At 43.4% G+C, this 20639-nt stretch overlaps 2 protein-coding genes and 1 long non-coding RNA gene across 4 annotated transcripts; 2 read left to right on the top strand and 1 right to left on the bottom strand.

The window, feature by feature from the left end:
- LOC112231654 (40S ribosomal protein S6) lies at nucleotides 1-3530 on the top strand. The gene is made up of 6 exons (XM_024398350.2): nucleotides 1-84; nucleotides 939-1070; nucleotides 1539-1749; nucleotides 2296-2442; nucleotides 2981-3138; nucleotides 3403-3530. Exons 1-6 carry the CDS (start codon nucleotides 79-81, stop codon nucleotides 3496-3498), a joined length of 750 nt encoding a protein of 249 aa, XP_024254118.1. The 5' UTR covers nucleotides 1-78; the 3' UTR covers nucleotides 3499-3530.
- An 8879-nt stretch (nucleotides 3531-12409) lies between these two features.
- On the bottom strand, nucleotides 12410-16059 carry LOC121838658 (perilipin-2-like). 2 transcript variants are annotated; one of them, XM_042312133.1, is made up of 8 exons: nucleotides 15849-16059; nucleotides 15654-15691; nucleotides 15222-15417; nucleotides 15014-15096; nucleotides 14654-14906; nucleotides 14225-14412; nucleotides 13380-13445; nucleotides 12410-13073 (listed from the first exon to the last, which is right to left on the bottom strand). In XM_042312133.1, exons 1-8 carry the CDS (start codon nucleotides 15913-15915, stop codon nucleotides 12678-12680), a joined length of 1287 nt encoding a protein of 428 aa, XP_042168067.1. In that variant the 5' UTR covers nucleotides 15916-16059; the 3' UTR covers nucleotides 12410-12677. The 2 variants fall into 2 exon arrangements, with proteins under 2 accessions (XP_042168067.1, XP_042168068.1); XM_042312134.1 differs by having other exon boundaries at nucleotides 15864-16058.
- Nucleotides 16060-16165: 106 nt separating this feature from the next.
- LOC121841825 lies at nucleotides 16166-19548 on the top strand. The gene is made up of 3 exons (XR_006080779.1): nucleotides 16166-16371; nucleotides 16719-16903; nucleotides 18521-19548. It is a non-coding gene; the product is annotated as an uncharacterized LOC121841825 (long non-coding RNA).
- The last annotated feature ends 1091 nt before the right edge of the window (nucleotides 19549-20639 follow it).

The following is a 20639-nucleotide window of genomic DNA, read 5'->3' as shown; positions in this document are numbered from 1 at the left end:
ATGATGCCTATGTGAGACAGCAAGGCGGACATCCGCTCTCTTTTCGGTGGCAGACTGTTGTCGAGCCAGTTTTACAAAATGAAGGTAAGATAATTCAATTCAACTCATCTTTCAAATAACATGTATATCCTTGTTAATGTCCAGGCCGAATTGGAGTAGTTTATTAAAATATTATAACACGGTATCTTGTTTAGTCAGATATTGCATTGTATTTTAGGATGCATGTTGATTTTGTTGCTAGCTAGCTAGTTAGCTATGGCTGGCAACGTTACTAAAGTGAACCTGAAAACATGTCTGCCTCCTGAGAGAAATGTGCATGTCTTGCCGGGCGTCATTCAAAGAACCGCAACAACGTATCCTCTGCTGTTCTTTGGGGTGGGGGTACGAATATGATCTCTGATGTGGGTTTGTTCACACATCCATATTTCGCCAATCAGTTGCAGGTTTGTTAATCGCAACGTAGTCATCCTCAAGGCCGCTTACAGCCAGCTAGCTTCCGACATTGGTTAACTACAGTTAACGTTAGCTACTTAACAGCGTGTCCCTGGATCGTTCCAAATAGTGTGAAGTTAGCTGCCGAATTATTTTCCCGTGACTGAAATTCACTTGCATCCCCGTGTTCTGTGTAACGAATCTTGTTTCTAGGAAACTAGCTAACAAGAATTAACCAATTGCATTAACAGCCAACATGCTAGCATCCTGGGTACATCTGCCTCATGTTGCACTCAATTCAGCTGTCTCACCATCGTTTTGGTTAGGCTACTGTAGTAGTTAATTATTCAAGACATTCAAAGTTGGTTATGGATGGGTAGCATAGGTGCAAGGTGATCGTCTAGCAAGCAATCTGCCTGATGTACATTGCTATGGCCTTCTCAACTAGGAGAGCTTGCTACATCTGGTCAATATACAACACATTGATCTATATATGTCTCTCTCAGCTGAATATCTCGTTTCCTGCCACTGGCTGTCAGAAGCTGATTGAAGTGGATGATGAGCGCAAGTTGCGAACCTTCTACGAGAAGCGTATGGCCACAGAGGTGGCTGCTGATCCCCTGGGAGATGAGTGGAAGGTAAGCTACAGTCACTAAGAAAGATGCTCAGTGTTCAGATCCTGCAGGCAATTTTTTTAAATAGTTAAATTAGTTAGCCTCAAACTCAAGTGAATGTAGTCTTCATTATTTACTCCAAGCTCATTGACTATAGCACTGGGTAATTTTGGAATAGTCAATTTAATGCCATGGATGCCAGTGTGTCTTGAAACCGAATGTTGATACTGCTTGTGTTCAACTCAACATGATCTCACAACTTAGTAGACCCTTCCTGGCTGGTCTGTAGGGGGGACAGTGTTGTGCTGCAGAAACTGCAGAGCTGCTTTACAAGATGCAACCTTACCCTCTGACCATGGCTGGTTGAACTGCATTGCTCTTCCAAACCTTTCGCTAATACATTTCACTAAACAAATGTCTAACTTGTATGATCATCAGGTCCTTGTATAGAGCAAGGTTGTTTTTAAAAAACTTGGCTCTCACCTCTCCCAGGGCTACATGGTGCGCATCAGTGGAGGCAATGACAAGCAGGGCTTCCCCATGAAGCAGGGTGTGCTGACCCATGGCCGTGTGCGTTTGCTGCTTGCCAAGGGCCATTCCTGTTACCGCCCCCGTAGGACAGGAGAGCGCAAACGCAAGTCTGTCCGTGGCTGCATCGTTGATGCCAACCTCAGCGTGCTGAACTTGGTTATCATCAAGAAAGGTATGGAGTTGTAATGATGGTAACCACCTGCTCTGGCACACCTTAGTAGACCCTTTCTGGCTGATCTGTAGCCTCAAAGGGGGGACAGTGTTGTGCTACAGAAACTGTAGAGCTGCTTTACCAGATGCAACCTGACCCTCTGACCATGGCTGGTTGAACTGCAATGCTCTCCCAATCCTTTCCCCATTTTATCATTGGGTTATTTGGAAAGGTCATATTTTTTAAAATGTATTATTTAACCTTCATTTTCACATGGAAGTCCTACTGAGACTAGGGCCTTCTAATTTTTTTTAAAGGTGAGTCCTGCATAAATCTAATCTATTAAACACAATATACAACTTTACAAAACCCATTAAGGAAAACAAGCCGTGCATGTTTCAAGACTATATACCTTTGAAAACAACTTGAACATCCTCAGTGCTGTTCTGCTCCCGCTGCCAGCGCTTGGATGTGGTTAACCATTTGGGTGGTGATTTCTGTATAGCCTTTTTTAAAATCTTTTTTTATTTTTTATCTAGTGGCCTGACCTTTCCCTCCATCTCCCAGGTGAGAAGGACATCCCCGGCCTGACCGACAGCACTGTGCCCCGCCGCTTGGGACCCAAGAGGGCCAGCAAGATCCGCAAGCTCTTCAACCTGGCCAAGGAGGATGATGTCAGGCAGTATGTTGTGAGGAGACCCCTGACTAAAGAAGGTGAGGCCAACACTGCTTCTAAATGGTCCTGTTAATTAATGGATTGGTAACAAGCTTAGCACATCAGCACTTGTAAACTCTTGACAGCATGATTTTATTTTCTTCAACTTCTAATATTTCTGCTTGCCAAATTGTGCAAAAGTTATTGTCTGGCACACCAGTAGACCTTTTCTGGCTGGTCTGTAGCCTCAAAGGGGGGACAATGTTGTGCTACAGAAACTGTAGAGCTGCTTTACCAGATGCAACCTGACCCTCTGACCATGGCTGGTTGAACTGCAATGTTCTCCCAATAAGTAGATTTGCTAAAATCTCATTTGAGGCAACTTATAGTTTTGTGTGGGACATTTTGAATGAATGGGACACTTCTTTCATGTGAACATTCAGAATGCTAACTAGAATGAACAACGGCTATAACTCTCAATCACTAAGATCTACATACATTTCATAAACATTGAAACCTTAACTATTTTCCCATGTGCACGCACACACTTTGTAGTAAATGCCACTGGTAACACCTCTTCTCCCCCATCTTTTCCAGGTAAGAAGCCCAGGACCAAGGCTCCCAGGATCCAGAGGCTAGTGACACCCCGTGTGCTGCAGCACAAGCGGCGCCGCATTGCCCTTAAGAAACAGCGCACCCAGAAGAACAAGGAAGAGGCTTCCGAGTACGCCAAGCTGCTGGCCAAGAGGATGAAGGTACCGAAGGGACTTAGGCACTACTTAGGCATTTGGCTGTAGTATGAGTCATTATCTATTCTGTGTAATGAATTGCCCTGAATGTTGTGAACACCATTGATTTCATTCCAACGATTGCAAGCGAGTTGATGTATGAGTGCAAGTTGACTCATAAAATGGTTAACTAATTAAAAATGTCCGTATGTATAAAATCCCCAATGACGTGAACAATTTTGTCATTGAGTAACATGTAGGAGGACTAACAAATCTCATCCTTGTTTGCAGGAGGCTAAGGAGAAGCGCCAGGAACAGATCGCCAAAAGGCGCCGTCTCTCCTCCCTTAGGGCCTCCACATCCAAATCTGAGTCCAGCCAGAAGTGAAATGTGGAATTGAATTAAATGTTTTGCTGAAATGCTGTTTTTTTTTATTGTTTCATACATCTAAAATAATGTCCATGCCTGAAACAAACATCCTGGTTCTATTTGTATTGATCATTTTCACATCCATAAGAGGCTCCATGGCTCCGAAAACTGTTAAGAAAAAGTATGAACCCTTTGGAATTACCTGGATTTCTACATACATTGGTCAAATGGGATCTGATCTGCCTCTAAGTTGCAACAATAGACCGTGCTTAAACTAATTATTGTATTTTTCTTGTCTATTGAATACATACTTTAAACATTCAGTGTGGGTTGGAAAAGTATGTGAACCCCAAGGCTAATGACTTCTCCAAAAGCTAATTGGTGTCAGAAGTCGGCTAACCTAGAGTCCAGTCAATGAGACGAGATTGGAGATGTTGGTTAGAGCTGCCCTATTTAAAAACTCACACAATGTGAGTTTGCTATTCACAACAAGCATTGCCTGATGTGAACTATACCTTGAACACGAGTTCTCAGAAAACCCAAGATTAAGAATTGTTGACTTGCGTTTAGCTGGAAAGGGTTACTAAAGTATCTCTAAAAGCCTTTATGTTCATCGTCCACAGTAAGACATTTCAGCACATGCTACTCCCTAGGAATGGCCGTCCTGCAGAGATGACCTCGAGCACAGTGCAGAATGCTCAATGAGGTTAAGAATCCCAGTGTCAGCTAAAGATTTATAGAAATCTCTGGAACATGCTAACATCTTTGACGAGTCTATGATATGTAAAACACTAAACTGGAATGGTGTTCATGGAAGACAAAAAAAACATTGGCATGTTGGATGTTCCACAGCGCTACTGGCAAAATATTCTGTGGCCAGGTGAAACTAAAGTAGTGGTTTGGAAGGAACAACACTAATATCAAAACCTCATCCCAACTAACGTGTGGAGGGAGCATCATGGTTTGGGGCTTGCTTTGCTGCCTCAGAGCCTGGACAACTTGCTGTCATCACAGAAAAATGAATTTCCATGTTTATCAAGACATTTTGCAGGAGAATGTAAGTCTATCCGCCAATTGAAGCTCAACAAGTTGGACGACGCAACAAGACAACGACCCAAAACACAGAAGGAAATCTTCAACGGAAGAAAATACATCTTCTGGAGTGGCCCAGTCAGAGTCCTGACCTCAGAAAATGTTTGAGGATATTGGTGCCAAAGGAGGGTCATGCAGTTACTAAATCTGGGGGTTCACATACTTTTCCCATCCTGCACTGTGACTGTTTATATGGTGTATTCAATAAAAACAAAGTGTAATTGTTTGTGTGTTTAAGCAGACTGTTGTGATTTAGATGAAGATTGGATTATATGACCAATTTATGCAGAACTCCAGGTAATTCGCAAGGGTTCGCATCCTTTTTCTTGACATTGTAATTGGTGAACACTAAAATCTGTAAAGGGAGTGTAGAGAACAAGACGTGAGATGGAATCTGTTTTAATGACTGCCACAGCCCAATGGGCAATCGTAAAATAAATGTAGTTGCCATCCTTTGGAAGCCAGGGTAATGAACAAACAGCTGTTGACGCTGATGTGCCTGAAGCCGGGGCCAGACAGATTATGAAAAATCTGTTTGTCCGTCAACATTCAACTGACTTGGAACTTTTGCACGTACATAACTAATTTTCACATTCTCTTTTCTGTTAGAAAAATACAAATGTGCCTCAATATTAGTACTGCACTTCCACGCAGAGGCTCTGAAAATGGTGATGTTTGTGGACTCGTCATAGGAAAGACGACGGCTCCTTTAAAACGGGCAGCCCCATTCTGATCTTTTTCTCAATTGGTCTTTTGACCAATCCGAGTTTGGCCTGCCTGTGTAAATGCAGCCATAAAGTGACCCAGATATACTGACTCAAAAGGGAGAAACTACATGGCTGCTCTGTCTGGTAGAATATTCGAGGGGATGTCCTGAGGCATGGATAACATCCACAAAGAGAACGGGATGAACCATTTACTCTGTCAGACAACAGTTAGGTAAAGCAACTCTGGGTCATTCATGCTGTGGGTGTCAGGTTGAATCAATGGTGGTGTTGTATACCAATGATTTATAATGAGGTAATGGTCAAGCTGTACAAAGTATTATAAAAAGGATGTTTTCACGTTATTTGAAGCAGGAATTCGTGGTTGTTTCAGGATTTAGCCCCGTCAGCCGTTTTATCTCAAGCTCGTGGACAGACGCACGTAACAAAACGGGTGTTGTTGCGTCTGTCGCGACTGGCATGCGACGGTTAACGTGGAGCTTTGTTCCCGGTGCGCAGATTTTTCGGCACTGATTGTTTGGCATGGCTTGGTTAACAGGCTATACATTTGGCTTTAACCTGGGTACCAGTCTGTTTCTGCCATCATTCCACTGCTTGTCATGCAAAACTCTGTGCGTTTTTTTTGGTACTTCTGGTGATACGTTTACAGCTGAACTCCAGGCCTGCATTAACTTAACTGTTACATCAGATGTGTTTTACCAAAGCTTTTTGGTATCCATTACTGGGAGTTACAGGTTAAGTACTGTTTGGTGTAGCACAGCGAATTTTCGACCAACCTTAATGTGGCAATACGATCTTCATTCTCGATTCGGCCAAACATGTCTTCTAAAATGTGTCCAGTTGCAGATGATCCATTTGAATTTAGAAAATGCTCCATTTATTAAAAAAAAAAAAAAATAATCCAATGTGTACGATGCCATAGTGTCTATTTAAAATCGTCTCGTTGATTGAGACGGGTGGGTCCACCCCAAAGAAGGAGAAGGATTTAATACACCAGGATTTAATATTTTCCTGGTATTTTACAAATGTCCCACACCGATAATAAATCACTTTTCTCCCAGGTAGTCATGTATATCATTCAAAATCATAATGCATATAAATATGTCTGGATTTGATTAGAGCTTTGATCAGCATGAAAATGGACTACACCCCTGATGCTCCCTGAGCCTGATGAGCCATATATGAAATGTATTTTATGATCCATACATTAATGACATGTAATGAGCCCAAGCCCAAAAAAAGAAAATTATATTGCAGTTATCCAATACATACAGTGCATTCGGAAGGTATTCAGACCCCTTGACTTTTTCCACATTATGGCCTTATTCTAAAATAGACCACATTTAAAAAATAATCTTCATCTACACACAACACCCCATGACTAAGCAAAAACTGTTTTTTCGATATGTTTGCAAATTTATTGGTAAATCAAAATCAAATGTATTTATATAGCCCTTCAGGTACATTAGCTGATATCTCAAAGTGCTGTACAGAAACCCAGCCTAAAACCCCAAACAGCAAGCAATGCATGTGTTGAAGCACGTTGGCTAGGAAAAACTCCATAGAAAGGCCAAAACCTAGGAAGAAACCCAGAGAGGAAACAGGCTATGAGGGGTGGCCAGTCCTCTTCTGGCTGTGCCGGGTGGAGATTATAACAGAACATGGCCAAGATGTTCAAATGTTCATAAATGACCAGCATGGTCAAATAATAGGTCTGGAACAGGTAGCACGCCCGGTGAACAGGTCAGGATTCTATAGCCGCAGGCAGAACAGTTGAGACTGGAGCAGCAGCACGGCCAGGTGGACTGGGGACAGCAAGGAGTCATCATGCCAGGTAGTCCTGAGGCATGGTCCTAGGGCTCAGGTCCTCCGAGAGAGAGAAAGTAGAGAGAGCATACTTAAATTCACACAGGACACCGGATAAGACAGGAGAAGTACTCCAGATATAACAAACTGACCCTAGCCCCCTGACACATAAACTACTGCAGCATAAATACTGGAAGCTGAGACAGGAGGGGTCAGGAGACACTGTGGCCCCATCCGATGATACCCCCAGACAGGGCCAAACAGGAAAGATATAACAGCAACCAATTTGCCAAAGCACAGCCCCCACACCACTAGAGGGATATCTTCAACCACCAACTTACCATCCTGAGACAAGGCCGAGTATAGCCCACAAAGATCTCCACCACGGCACAACCCAAGGGGGGCGCCAACCCAGACAGGAAGATCACATCAGTGACTCAACCCACTCAAGTGACGCACCCCTCCTAGGGACGGCATGGAAGAGCACAAGTAAGCCAGTGAGACTCAGCCCCTGTAATAGGCTTAGAGGCAGAGAATCCCAGTGGAAAGAGGGGAACCGGCCAGGCAGAGACAGCAAGGGTGGTTCGTTGCCAGTGCCTCTCTGTTCACCTTCACACCCCTGTGCCAGACTACATTCGATCATATGACCCACTGAAGAGATGAGTCTTCAGTAAAGACCTAAAGTTTGAGACCGAGTTTGCGTCTCTCACATGGGTAGGCAGACCATTCCATAAAAATGGAGCTCTATAGGAGAAAGCCCTGCCTCCAGCTGTTTGCTTAGAACTTCTAGGGACAATTAGGAGGCCTGCGTCTTGTGACCGTAGCGTACGTGTAGGTATGTACGGCAGGACCAAATCAGAGAGATAGGTAGGAGCAAGCCCATGTAATGCTTTGTAGGTTTGCAGTAAAACCTTGAAATCAGCCCTTGCCTTGACAGGAAGCCAGTGTAGGGAGGGTAGCACTGGAGTAATATGATACAATTTTTTGGTTCTAGTCAGGATTCTAGCAGCCGTATTTAGCACTAACTGAAGTTTATTTAGTGCTTTATCCGGGTAGCCGGAAAGTAGAGCATTGCAGTAGTCTAACCTAGAAGTAACAAAATCATGGATACATTTTTCTGCATCATTTTTGGACAAAGTTTCTGATTTTTGCAATGTTACGTAGATGGAAAAAAGCTGTCCTTGAAACAGTCTTGATATGTTCATCAAAAGAGAGATCAGGGTCCAGAGTAATGCCGAGGTCCTTCACAGTTTTATTTGAGACGACTGTACAACCATTAAGATTAATTGTCAGATTCGACAGATCTCTTTGTTTCTTGGGACCTAGAACAAGCATCTCTGTTTTGTCCGAGTTTAAAAGTAGAACGTTTGCAGCCATCCACTTCCTTATGTCTGAAACACAGGCTTCTAGCGAGGGCAATTTTGGGGCTTCACCATGTTTCATTGAAATGTACAGCTGTGTGTCATCCGCATAGCAGTGAAAGTTAACATTATGTTTTCGAATGACATTCCCAAGAGGTAAAATATATAGTGAAAACAATAGTGGTCCTAAAACGGAACCTTGAGGAACACCGACATTTACAGTTGATTTGTCAGAGGACAAACCATTCACAGAGACAAACTGATATCTTTCCGACAGATAAGATCTAAACCAGTCCAGAACTTGTCCGTGTAGACCAATTTGGGTTTCCAATCTCTCCAAAAGAATGTGGTGATCGATGGTATCAAAAGCAGCACTAAGGTCTAGGAGCACGAGGACAGATGCAGAGCCTCGGTCCGATGCCATTAAAATGTGTTCGATGGGGTTGAGGTCTGGGCTCTCTGCAGGCCAGTCAAGTTCTTCCACACCAATCTTGACAAACCATTGCTGTATGGACCTCGCTTTGTGCACAGGGGCATTGTCATGCTGAAACAGGAAAGGGCCTTCCCCAAACTGTTGCCACAAAGTTGGAAGCACAGAATTGTTAGAATGTCAGTGAATGCTGTAGCGGTAAGATTTCCCTAAACTGGAACTAAGGGGCCTAGCCCAACCATGAAAAAGAGCCCCATCCTCCTGGCATCCGCCAAGCCCATTCGTCCGTCAGACTTCCAGATGAAGAGCGATTCATTACTCCAGAGAACGTGTTTCCACTGCTCCAGAGTCCAATGGAGGAAAGCTTTACACCAACGTTTGGCATTGCGCATGGTTATTTTAGACTTGTATGCGGCCATGGAAACACCATTTCATGAAGCTCCCAACAAAGTTTGGAAACTCTGTGAGTGTTGCAACAGGACATATCATTTGTACTCGCTTCAGCACTCTGCGGTCCCGTTCTGTGAGCTTGTGTGGCCTACCACATTGCGTTTTTTCTGTTGTTCCTCCTAGACACTTCCACTTCACAATAAGAGCACTTAAGTTGACCGGGCAGAAATTTGACTTGTTGGAAAGGTGGCACATTGGAAGTCACTGAACTCTTCAGTAAAGAGAGATCAGAGCTGCAAAACCTGGACCCGTACAAATCAGCTGGGCTTGACAATCTGGACCCCCTATTTCTGAAACTATCCGCCGCCATTGTCGCAACCCCTATTACCAGCCTGTTCAACCTCTCTTTCATATCGTCTGAGATCCCCAAGGATTGGAAAGCTGCCGCAGTCATCCCCCTCTTCAAAGGGGGAGACACCCTGGACCCAAACTGTTACAGACCTATATCCATCCTGCCCTGCCTATCTAAGGTCTTCGAAAGCCAAGTCAACAAACAGGTCACTGACCATCTCGAATCCCACCGTACCTTCTCCGCTGTGCAATCTGGTTTCCGAGCCGGTCACGGGTGCACCTCAGCCACACTCAAGGTACTAAACGATATCATAACCGCCATCGATAAAAGACAGTACTGTGCAGCCGTCTTCATCGACCTTGCCAAGGCTTTCGACTGTCAATCACCATATTCTTATCGGCAGACTCAGTAGCCTCGGGTTTTCGGATGACTGCCTTGCCTGGTTCACCAATTACTTTGCAGACAGAGTTCAGTGTGTCAAATCGGAGGGCATGCTGTCCGGTCCTCTGGCAGTCTCTATGGGGGTGCCACAGGGTTCAATTCTCGGGCCGACTCTTTTCTCTGTATATATCAATGATGTTGCTCTTGCTGCGGGCGATTCCCTGATCCACCTCTACGCAGACGACACCATTCTATATACTTTCGGCCCGTCATTGGACACTGTGCTATCTAACCTCCAAACAAGCTTCAATGCCATACAACACTCCTTCCGTGGCCTCCAACTGCTCTTAAACGCTAGTAAAACCAAATGCATGCTTTTCAACCGATCGCTGCCTGCACCCGCATGCCCGACTAGCATCACCACCCTGGATGGTTCCGACCTTGAATATGTGGACATCTATAAGTACCTAGGTGTCTGGCTAGACTGCAAACTCTCCTTCCAGACTCATATCAAACATCTCCAATCGAAAATCAAATCAAGAGTCGGCTTTCTATTCCGCAAAAAAGCCTCCTTCACTCACGCCGCCAAGCTTACCCTAGTAAAACTGACTATCCTACCGATCCTCGACTTCGGCGATGTCATCTACAAAATGGCTTCCAACACTCTACTCAGCAAACTGGATGCAGTCTATCACAGTGCCATCCGTTTTGTCACTAAAGCACCTTATACCACCCACCACTGCGACTTGTATGCTCTAGTCGGCTGGCCCTCGCTACATATTCGTCGCCAGACCCACTGGCTCCAGGTCATCTACAAGTCCATGCTAGGTAAAGCTCCGCCTTATCTCAGTTCACTGGTCACGATGGCAACACCCATCCGTAGCACGTGCTCCAGCAGGTGTATCTCACTGATCATCCCTAAAGCCAACACCTCATTTGGCCGCCTTTCGTTCCAGTACTCTGCTGCCTGTGACTGGAACGAATTGCAAAAATCGCTGAAGTTGGATTCTTTTATCTCCCTCACCAACTTCAAACATCAGCTATCTGAGCAGCTAACCGATCGCTGCAGCTGCACATAGTCTATTGGTAAATAGCCCACCCATTTTCACCTACCTCATCCCCATACTGTTTTTATTTACTTTTCTGCTCACCAATATCTCTACCTGTACATGACCATCTGATCATTTATCACTCGTGTTAATCTGCAAAATTGTAATTATTCGCCTACCTCCTCATGCCTTTTGCACACATTGTATATAGACTCCCCCTTTGTTTTCTACTGTGTTATTGACTTGTTAATTGTTTACTCCATGTGTAACTCTGTTGTCTGCTCACACTGCTATGCTTCATCTTGGCCAGGTCGCAGTTGCAAATGAGAACTTGTTCTCAACTAGCCTACCTGGTTAAATAAAAGGTAAAATAAAATAAAGGCCATTCTACTGCCAATGTGTGTATTTTACACCTGTCAGAAAAGGGTGTGGGCAAAATAGCCAAATTTGTAGGGGTGACCACCTGCACACAAGGCCAAATGCAATGTGTCATCAAATAATTGTTTTTGATCCCTAAAGGGGTCGTAAACTCAAATCACAAGCTAAATGATCCTTGGTATGACCATCTTAAAACCAATTCCATATGTTAGTTTATTAGAACCCGCCATCATGACTTAACGGATATCTCATGGACGGTAAGACTATCGCAACTGGGGTGTCAGCCATCACTCTTCCCATCTGTAACACAGTCAGTCTCCATCTCAGACCAGCTCTGGCACTAACTAATCTGGACAAGGAAGCTCCTCAAAGTTGTCAGAAGTTTCACATTTCTCACCGATGATCATATGGTTAACTGTTGTGAACTGAAATTCATGTTTACAGTCACAGTACCCCATCAACACTTCACATTCTGGGAGCGCCGAGTAAGACTCAGAATATTACCCAGGTAGCAGTATAAGGTTTAATACAGTATACTTTACTGGAAGGGCCACTGTGGCATTAAGGCAGGGGTGTAAAACTGAATTGGAAGGCATGAGTCTGCTAGTTGTAATTTCCTTTCAATTAGTAGCCAATAAAGACCTCTACAACCAGGTGAGGAAAGTTCCTAACTGATCAATGACCTTGATCAAGGCCTATTTTTTTCCCCCTTAAGATGCACAAGAAACCTAGCCTGGTCACAGATTTGTTCCCAGATCCTTGTACTTTTGCCATTGTCAAGCAAAACAGGTTTAGCAATGACAAAAAGGCAAACAAATTGTGCTCTATTACACTGGGGCACTCACATTGGGTCATGTCTTTGCTGTCAACCTAGACCAGGGCATTTGTTAATTTAATTGCTATATGTAATCTTGATATAACATTTAGGAACAACACCCAACCATGAATGACAAGGCCAAAGGAAGTAACTTGCATTGTAATTTATTGTGGTTTAACAGATTCTTTCCACAGCATGAAGCATACAAAAAATTTCTAGGGCCATTCACACATCGATTTGCAGTACTGCAGTAACAGAAACCCCAAACAGTCTATTGACCAAAGTCCATTAAACATTATATGCCCACAAGTCAAATGCATTGACATGCTGTGTTAGGCCAATATTAATAAAAACCGACCACTGCATTTCAGAAGCCTACACAGATCTGAGATGACCGACTCCCAACACAAACCACATCAATATTGTTCATAGGGTGAGACAGTACACCCAAGGTCAAAAACACCTGTTTTCTTGGCAGGCCTCTTCCTCTGACCATTGGTCTGGGCCCTTGGAGTAATGGGGGGCATCTGAGGACACCAGGGCCCCACCAGACAATTGAGGGACATGTTGTGGACCAGGTAGTCCAGGATGGCATCCAGAGAACCGCTCACTTTGCCCTGAGGTCTGATGCCCAGGTGGGGGTCAGTGGAACTAAAGTTGTTTAAGATCTGTGAGGCAGAAAGCAGCACACACACAGCCTGCTGCTGGAGGTAGCGGGGGAGATTTTGTAGGCTGCAGGCCAGGGTCAGACAGTTTCTCTGTAGCTGGTGACTCACACTGGGAGAGACATTCAGGCAGTGGATAACCACCCGCTGGAGAAACAGAGGTTATGTACTGCTTTATATATGGTACTCTGCTGAACCATGCAAGCAAACACAACCAATGCTTGGTCTGGGAAAAGCAACAGCATGGTTGACCACAATTCTGTTTTATTTAACATGTTAATTCAGGTACTGAAAAGTTTTCAGTAAGGATTTCTCAATTAGCCACTTGAATATGAGCCAATTTTAGGGAAAGAATTTGAGAACCCCTAGAGCAAGCTTGTAACAGTAATAATCTTAACAGCTTTTAAGACCCATTTCCACCAACAGTACATTAGTAAATAGATTTGATAATACCTCGGTCTCCTTGTCTTCCTTCTCTTGAAGGTTACTAGTCCATTCCACCAAGGCGCCAAGATTGTCCTGCACACATTAATTCCATCAGAAGCATAATGGACATTGGACTCAAAGTAGCATTTCTATTTCAAGAACATGGATTATACTGAACACAATTTCAAAGATAACCGAGTTAATATAAAAGTAGTCAGTCAATTGATATAAATTCATTATTCCCTAATCCATGACATATGCATCTGTTGGGCACAGATATCTTAAACAGGTAGGGGTGTATCAGAAAACCAGTCAGTATCTAGTGACCACCAGCCTTATGCAGCACAACATCTCCTTCACAGAGTTGATCAAATAGTTTGTGGCCTATGGAATGTTGTCCCACTTCAATGGCTGTGCGAAGTTGCTGGATATTGGCAGGAACTGGAGCATGCTGCCACACATGTTGATCCAGAGCATCCAAACATGCTCAATGGGTGACATGTCTGGTGAGTATGCAGGCCATGGAAGAACTGGGACATTTAGCTTCCAGGAAGTGTACAGAGCCTTGCGACATGGGGCCGTGCAGTATCATGAGGTGATGGCTGTGGGCCTCGGGATCTCGTCATGCATCTGCATTCAAGTTGCCATCAATAAAACTAAATTGCGTTCGTTTTCTGTAACTTATGCCTGCTCATACCATAACCCCACAGCCACCATGGGACGCACTGTTCACAACATTGACACCAGCAAACCAAATCAAAACAGGACCCCAAACTGACCTGAAACTATTAGGCTACCAAATCCTATCAGTGGGTCCCTCTCCCAAATGGACTTCTAGAGAAACTGGTTTAAGCATCCACCAGGCTTATTACCAAGTGCATGGTGTGCTGAAGCAAGTTGAGGGATTTCTGACAGCAGACTTTGACAAAGCGCATCTTCTCCTCTGCCTGGTGGTATGCTCGTCGACACAGCTTGACCGTGAGGGAAACCAGTCGGACAGGAGAGCTGGGCCTGGCGGCGGCAACAACATCAAAGCCCTTCACAGTCTTGACCTCATCTTCTAAAGACAGAAGAGTAAGTGTGATGAGAGATTAGAAGAGAACACAGCTTTCAGTTGCCTTTCATTTGTGCCAGTATAAGTTTCCAGAGGCCTTGGAAAACCATAGTTAAGATGCAAAACATTGTTGGGTACACTTTGATATGCTGGTGTAAATAGCCCCTCACTTCCATTACGAAATATTTTGCTACATTTCGCTATGGTGTGCCACTAATGCATACACCCCAGCATTAGCATCACTCACCCATCTCTTCATCGGTCGGAGGAAGGGCTTGGTCCACCAGGGTTTCTGACAGGCTCAGTGCATTTTTCAGTCCCATACTAACCAGCTGGACAGCAGGTTCCAGGGACACAATGTTGGCTCTCCCACCACTTGCTCCTTTTGTCATCGCAACCATGCCAGTCAGGGTGTAATACATGCAGTTCTTTGCTCCGTAGACAGCAATGACTACAGCATCTTTGGCCTCCATCATTATATTCTTCACATCTGAAACAATCTGGGTGATAATGATAAACAGAAATAGTTCTTACAATAATATAAAAATATATTTGTCACAAAAGACAGCCAATAGAGGATTGGGACATATTTGAAGATTGAATTCACCTGCTGTGAAGGCTGTTGAAGCACTGGCAACGTACTCTCAAGCTTATCCAGGCCTTTGCATGCAAGATCATTCACAACAGAAACTGTGGGAGCACAGCATAGGGGTTGGATTTGGTGAGAGAATTGTCACAGTTCAAGCCCTGGTTTGGCCCAAAGTGATTCCATAAGTGGAAAAACTTGAAAGGTGACAGAGCATCAAAGTACTTACTTTGGGGCTCTAGCTTAATGATGATGGGGGTGGCACTGTTACAGGCTACGGAGGATAAGGTCGTCACACTAATCTCCACCACTTTACACAACGATCGGATGTAGGGGTGGTTGTGCTTGGTGTCACAATACAAGACAGATACGAGTGCACACGCTGAACTAACCATGGGGAGGTTAGCCAAACGAAAGACCACATTCTGTCAAGGAACAAACCAAAAATTGTAACCACAAGTCATGACTAATAAAAATACCTATGACCAATGCAAAAAACACTTTCACTGGGTATGGCTACTTTAGATCGTCAGTGCTCTCACTAACATTAAGCAAGCAGTTAATATAGCTAGAACATGGTTGAGTAGTAGGAATACAAAGCATAGGGAACATGTGCTGTCTAGGCCTAGTGGCTGGGGACAAGAATGTAAAGTTAACCAACCTGACTCGAGTTAAGATTCCCAGGCATCATATTTGGCCCTATTAGATTAGGTGATTTAAAATGTATATAATTTTACAATACATTTCATTTCAAATTTACATGAGAAAAAGAGATGGTTCAAAGTATAACTGTATCGCATATGCTACCTGAGAAATTACATATTTTGCTTTATAAATTATAGCTTTGTCTATTCACCTGCCAAACTTTTACCTGCATGTTCTTCGTAAAACCACATTCTTTCTTGCGATGTCCCTTGCACCATGGCGTAATGACGATAGAATTGGTCAGCAAAAATAATATGTTAATTAAGGCTAATCGTAAGGCTAATCGCAAAGAAACCGCAAACAGGGTGGATCTCTATAGTATGAAGTGGTGTCCTCTCCTTTGCCTTATCGGTCCTATGAATGAAATGCGACAGGTGAAACCCAATTCCTGATATATATTCATTAGGCTATTGCGTCACCTGTTGTTTCACCCCATAATTAGTGACTATGAATCAGTGTAGACGAGGAAAGGAAGACGTTTGAGATGCGCGCGCATGCACACAAGCGATGTCAATTACACTTTGAAGGATAACTGTGTGTGTTTGTTTTTTGCTTGCCACTTAAATTATCAATCAGATGGTGTAAACATGATGACCCAGTGCTTATGCCAGATCTGCGCCTGCAGATAAGACTTTTTTCAAGTAGCCTTTTGCCGAAAAAGTGAAGGCTTCATGGTAGGCTAGCTATCAACTTTGGCAAATTACAATTCTGTGTCGTGGAACGAGTAAATTGTTTACTATTGTCATGCCGTTAAATTTACATTTACATCCATAAAGAAAATGTTTCTAATTGCATAATTTCCTAGGAGTGACATCACTTCCTAACACAGCCTAATCACGGCTACAGCTGATAATTGTTTATGCAATCGTAGTCCAATTAGAATTTTGTAGTTCATGTTATTGTTCATATTCTTTGGTTATTAGGTTTACTCATTAAATTGTTGGGAGCATGTGTGTGTCTTTCTTTATTTTCATACTTATTCATGTTCTTGTCAAATTGAAAATATTTTTTTTTCTTGCAGTCGGCATTAATGTCCATATCCCCACCTGCTGTCATCCCCACCTCCTGCTCTGACTCAGCGTGTGTGCACACAGATTACAGTGACAAGTTCCACTTTACAGGAACTGTGGCTCCTCAGGCGTCCAAAAAAGTTAACAATGAGTTCAAGCCGTTGGATGGTGACATGTCCAATACCACCACCTTCAGGTTAGTTTCAGGCAATTTATTCGGTCTACACAGTAAAAGCTATAGTGTTCATTTTGTAGGCCCTTGCCATATGGAATCATGCCAAAACCACTTCCATGGAAGGCACTACACTCAATTGGCACAAGGAGTATGTACTCCTTATACATTCAGGGTCTGGAATGAGTTTGTGTGCTGTCTTGCAGAAGGGTTATGGTGCGGCATCCATGCTGTATGTAGGCCTAAGTTCATCGAACCACCTTCCTCTCCCAGTACACTGCCAAGAATGCCCACCAGTATGGTTATTTAGTATGGTCAGGGCGTGAGTTGGGGTGGGCAGTCTTTGTTTTCTATGATTTGGGGATTTGTATGTTTCGGCCTAGTATGGTTCTCAATCAGAGGCAGGTGTCATTAGTTGTCTCTGATTGAGAATCATACTTAGGTAGCCTGGGTTTCACTGTTTGTTTGTGGGTGATTGTCTATGTTGATTGCTTGTGTCAATCACAGTTCTCTTTTAGCTTCACAGTCATTTATTGTTTTGTATAGTGTGTTTCAGTGTTCAGTGTTTTCATCATTAAATATCAAGATGAACACAAACCACGCCACATTTTGTCCCTCTCTTCTTCCCAGGAAGAATATCGTGACAGTTGAAATCATTTGAGTCTGTGGAGAGTAGTTTGACAGAAGTCTCTGGTTGTGTAAGTCTCTGGTTGAACTACTTAGTAGTTATGGTAGTAGGCTTTCTTTGTTCTGGAAGTGTTCATTAGACTGGATCCATCAGAGTACCACACGGTGGTGTGAGGGAAATGTTCTTCCCCTCTCGTCTTCATTAGATTGGTTCCTTCAAAGTTACACTCGCGGTGGTCCTCGGTCGAGCTTACTAGACTAAAGTACTTAAACAAATGCAGACTGAATGTTCCAATGTCGTCTTTACCTTCTTAACTCGAGAGTTTGATTCTTACCATTTTCTGGTCTAGTAGAGTCCAACCATTCATGACGTCCGGCTCAACACCGTCCATATACTGGTCTCAATGGTTGATTATTTATGGTACAGCTAGACATGCCAGTAGCAACCTGGCAATGTACTGGTCTATAGAGATTTCTTCTTCTCTGTTGAAAGTTTCAGAGTTTCTAACCATTTCGTACTTTTCAGCTCACGCTGTCGGTCACACTGGTCTTTAGTTTTAAACCATTTCTCAGCCGTGTAGCCACTGTCTAATATGTTAATTCTTCAGCGCGTCCTTTTAAGCACTTGCCTTGGAGGGCGGTTCCATCACGTTGCACCAATGTCTGTGCTCACGTGTGCATGGTTACTGACTTGGCAAAAGTCTATATAAAAAAACATTATCTCATTTAGAAGGATACAATCACATTTCATCTTCTCACAAATAGTTTAATATATTACAACATTTAGACAACCTGACCCCTTGAATGCATACACTTTCAGAGATAGTTATTTCATTATATCGTCCTTAACGATATCACAAAACAACAACTGATATGATTATAGCTTAAGTCCCACCAACCATTTCCCACATTATTTCCATTAGAAATATTATTTTAATGTCCAACCTTTTGATGTTACAGCACTGCAAAATCTCTCTCTGTTGCAACAAGGATTTTTTATTTCCATTTCTGCAGAGTGGGAGAAAGAGTTCCTGCGAGGTATTTACGACCGTCAAAAACTGTCCAACTCCCGCAAGAGAGGGGGGCTCTTGAAACCTTTGGTTAGCTGGCACCTTTGATCTCCATCCAGGAGGGCAAGTCCTGACAACTCTAAAGCCGTATTACCAACACTAGTTCCTGATAAAAACAATACTTATTTCAAAGTGGAAGAATAAAAGATGTGTTCTGAAAATGTGGAATAAGTTAAATTGCCTTGGGGGGTATGATCTAAGAATTCAATTCGGGAAAGTCGTATTCCTGGTTGTAATGCTGGCGAGTTACCGCCGCTCTGATATCCAAAAGTTATTTCCAGCTGTATGTAATAACAAAAAAACCTTCTGGGCTAATGTAAGAAATAACACAGACAAAAAACTAAATCCAGCAAAGTTGCTTCGGAGCTAGAGGCAGAGCTGCCATGTCTGTCGGCGCTATCTTTACTTGTTTGGACCACAGACTTTGTCTTGTGCTCAACATACTACAGCAAGAACAACTTATTACCCTGCTGACCACCATCATAGACACAATATCAACTCACCACTGTAGCAGACAAAAGGGAAACTGTCATTGCAGTTCAGTGTAATACTGATAAGACTGTTTATTGTATTGAAGTGTGACAGTGCTGATTCAAGTCAATAATGTAGAAAATACATATTCACCACTTGAAGATGAAGGTGCAGTTGTTCCATCTTGAGTGGTTGTAGGTTCAGTTGTTGGGAACATGGCTGTTGTTATACGGTGCACTTGGGAAAGTATTCAGACCCCTTGACATTTTCCACATTTTGTTACATTACAGACTCATTCTAAAATTGTTTAAATAGTTTTATTCCGTCGTCAATATACATACAATAGCCCATAACAACAAAGCAAAACAGATGTAGAAATTTGTGCAAAACCCCCCCCCAAAAAAACACTGATATATTACATTTACATAAGAATTCCGACCCTTTACTCAGTACTTTGTTGACGCATCTTTGGCAGCATTTACAGCCCCGAGTCTTCTTGGGTGGGACACTACAAGCTTGGCACACCTGTATTTGGGGAGTTTATCCCATTATCCTCTGCAGATCCTCTCAAGCTCTGTCAGGTTGGATGGGAAGCATCGTTGCACAGCTATTTTCAGGTCTCTTCAGAGATGTTCGATTGGGTTCAAGTCCGGGCTCTGGCTGGAGCCCTCAAGGACATTAAGACTTTTCCTGAAGCAGCTCCTGCGTTGTCTTGGCTGAGTACAATCTTGGTGTCATCAGTCCAGAGAATCTTGTTTCTCATGGTCTAAGAGTCTTTGGGTGCCTTTTGACAAACTCCAAGCGGGCGGTCATGTGCCTTTTACTGAAGAGTGGCTTCCATCTGGCCACTCTACCATAAAGGCCTGATTGGTGGAGTGCTGCAGAAATGGTTGTCCTGGAAGGCTCTCCCATCTCCACAGAGGAACTCTGGAGCTCTGTCAGAGTGACCATGGGGTTCTCGGTCACCTCCCTGACCAATGCCCCTTTCCCCTGATTGTTCATTTTGTCCGGGCAGCCAGCTCTCGGAAGAGTCTTGGTGGTTCCCAAACTTCCATTTAAGAATGATGGAGGCCACTGTGTTCTTGTGGACCTTGAATGCTGCAGTTCTTGGGGTACCCTTCCCCAGGTCTGTGCCTCGACACAATCCTGTCTCGGAGCTCTACAGATAATTCCGTCAACCTCATGGCTTGGTTTTTGCTCTGACATGCTCTTTCAACTCTGGGACCTTACAGAGCAGGTGTGTGTGCCTTTACAAATGATGTCCAATTAATTGAATTTACCACAGATGGACTCCAATCAAGTTGTAGAAACATCAAAGATGATCAATGGAAACAGCATGCACCTTGAGCTCAATTGAGTCTCATAGCAAAGGGTCTGAACACTTATGTAAATAAGTATATGTTTATTTAAAAACCTGTTTTCACTTTGTCATTATAGGATAGTGTTGTAGATTGCTGAGGAAAATGTTACTTGCTGAGGAAAATGGAAAATGTCAATTTTAGAATAAGGCTGCAACAAAACAACATTTGGAAAAGTCAAGGGGTCTGAATACAGTAGTGCAGTGGTTTTGTTCAGTTGAGGTTATTGTTGGT

This window comes from Oncorhynchus tshawytscha, linkage group LG34 (assembly GCF_018296145.1).
Source record: "Oncorhynchus tshawytscha isolate Ot180627B linkage group LG34, Otsh_v2.0, whole genome shotgun sequence".
Lineage (NCBI taxonomy): Eukaryota > Metazoa > Chordata > Actinopteri > Salmoniformes > Salmonidae > Oncorhynchus > Oncorhynchus tshawytscha.
This window is presented reverse-complemented; position numbering and strand designations above follow the sequence as displayed.

What these genes read in the sequence shown, in the direction of transcription:
- LOC112231654 (XM_024398350.2), top strand. An exon ending in CCCTGGGAGATGAGTGGAAG is followed by an intron (nt 1,071 to 1,538) that starts GTAAGCTACAGT and finishes CACCTCTCCCAG; the next exon opens with GGCTACATGGTGCGCATCAG. An exon ending in GAGACCCCTGACTAAAGAAG is followed by an intron (nt 2,443 to 2,980) that starts GTGAGGCCAACA and finishes CATCTTTTCCAG; the next exon opens with GTAAGAAGCCCAGGACCAAG.
- LOC121838658 (XM_042312133.1), bottom strand. Translation starts at nt 15,915, where the DNA reads ATGGTGCAAGGGACATCGCAAGAAAGAATGTGGTTTTACGAAGAACAT. An exon ending in CATTAAGCTAGAGCCCCAAA is followed by an intron (nt 15,097 to 15,221) that starts GTAAGTACTTTG and finishes GTGCTCCCACAG; the next exon opens with TTTCTGTTGTGAATGATCTT. An exon ending in TTCAACAGCCTTCACAGCAG is followed by an intron (nt 14,907 to 15,013) that starts GTGAATTCAATC and finishes ATTATCACCCAG; the next exon opens with ATTGTTTCAGATGTGAAGAA.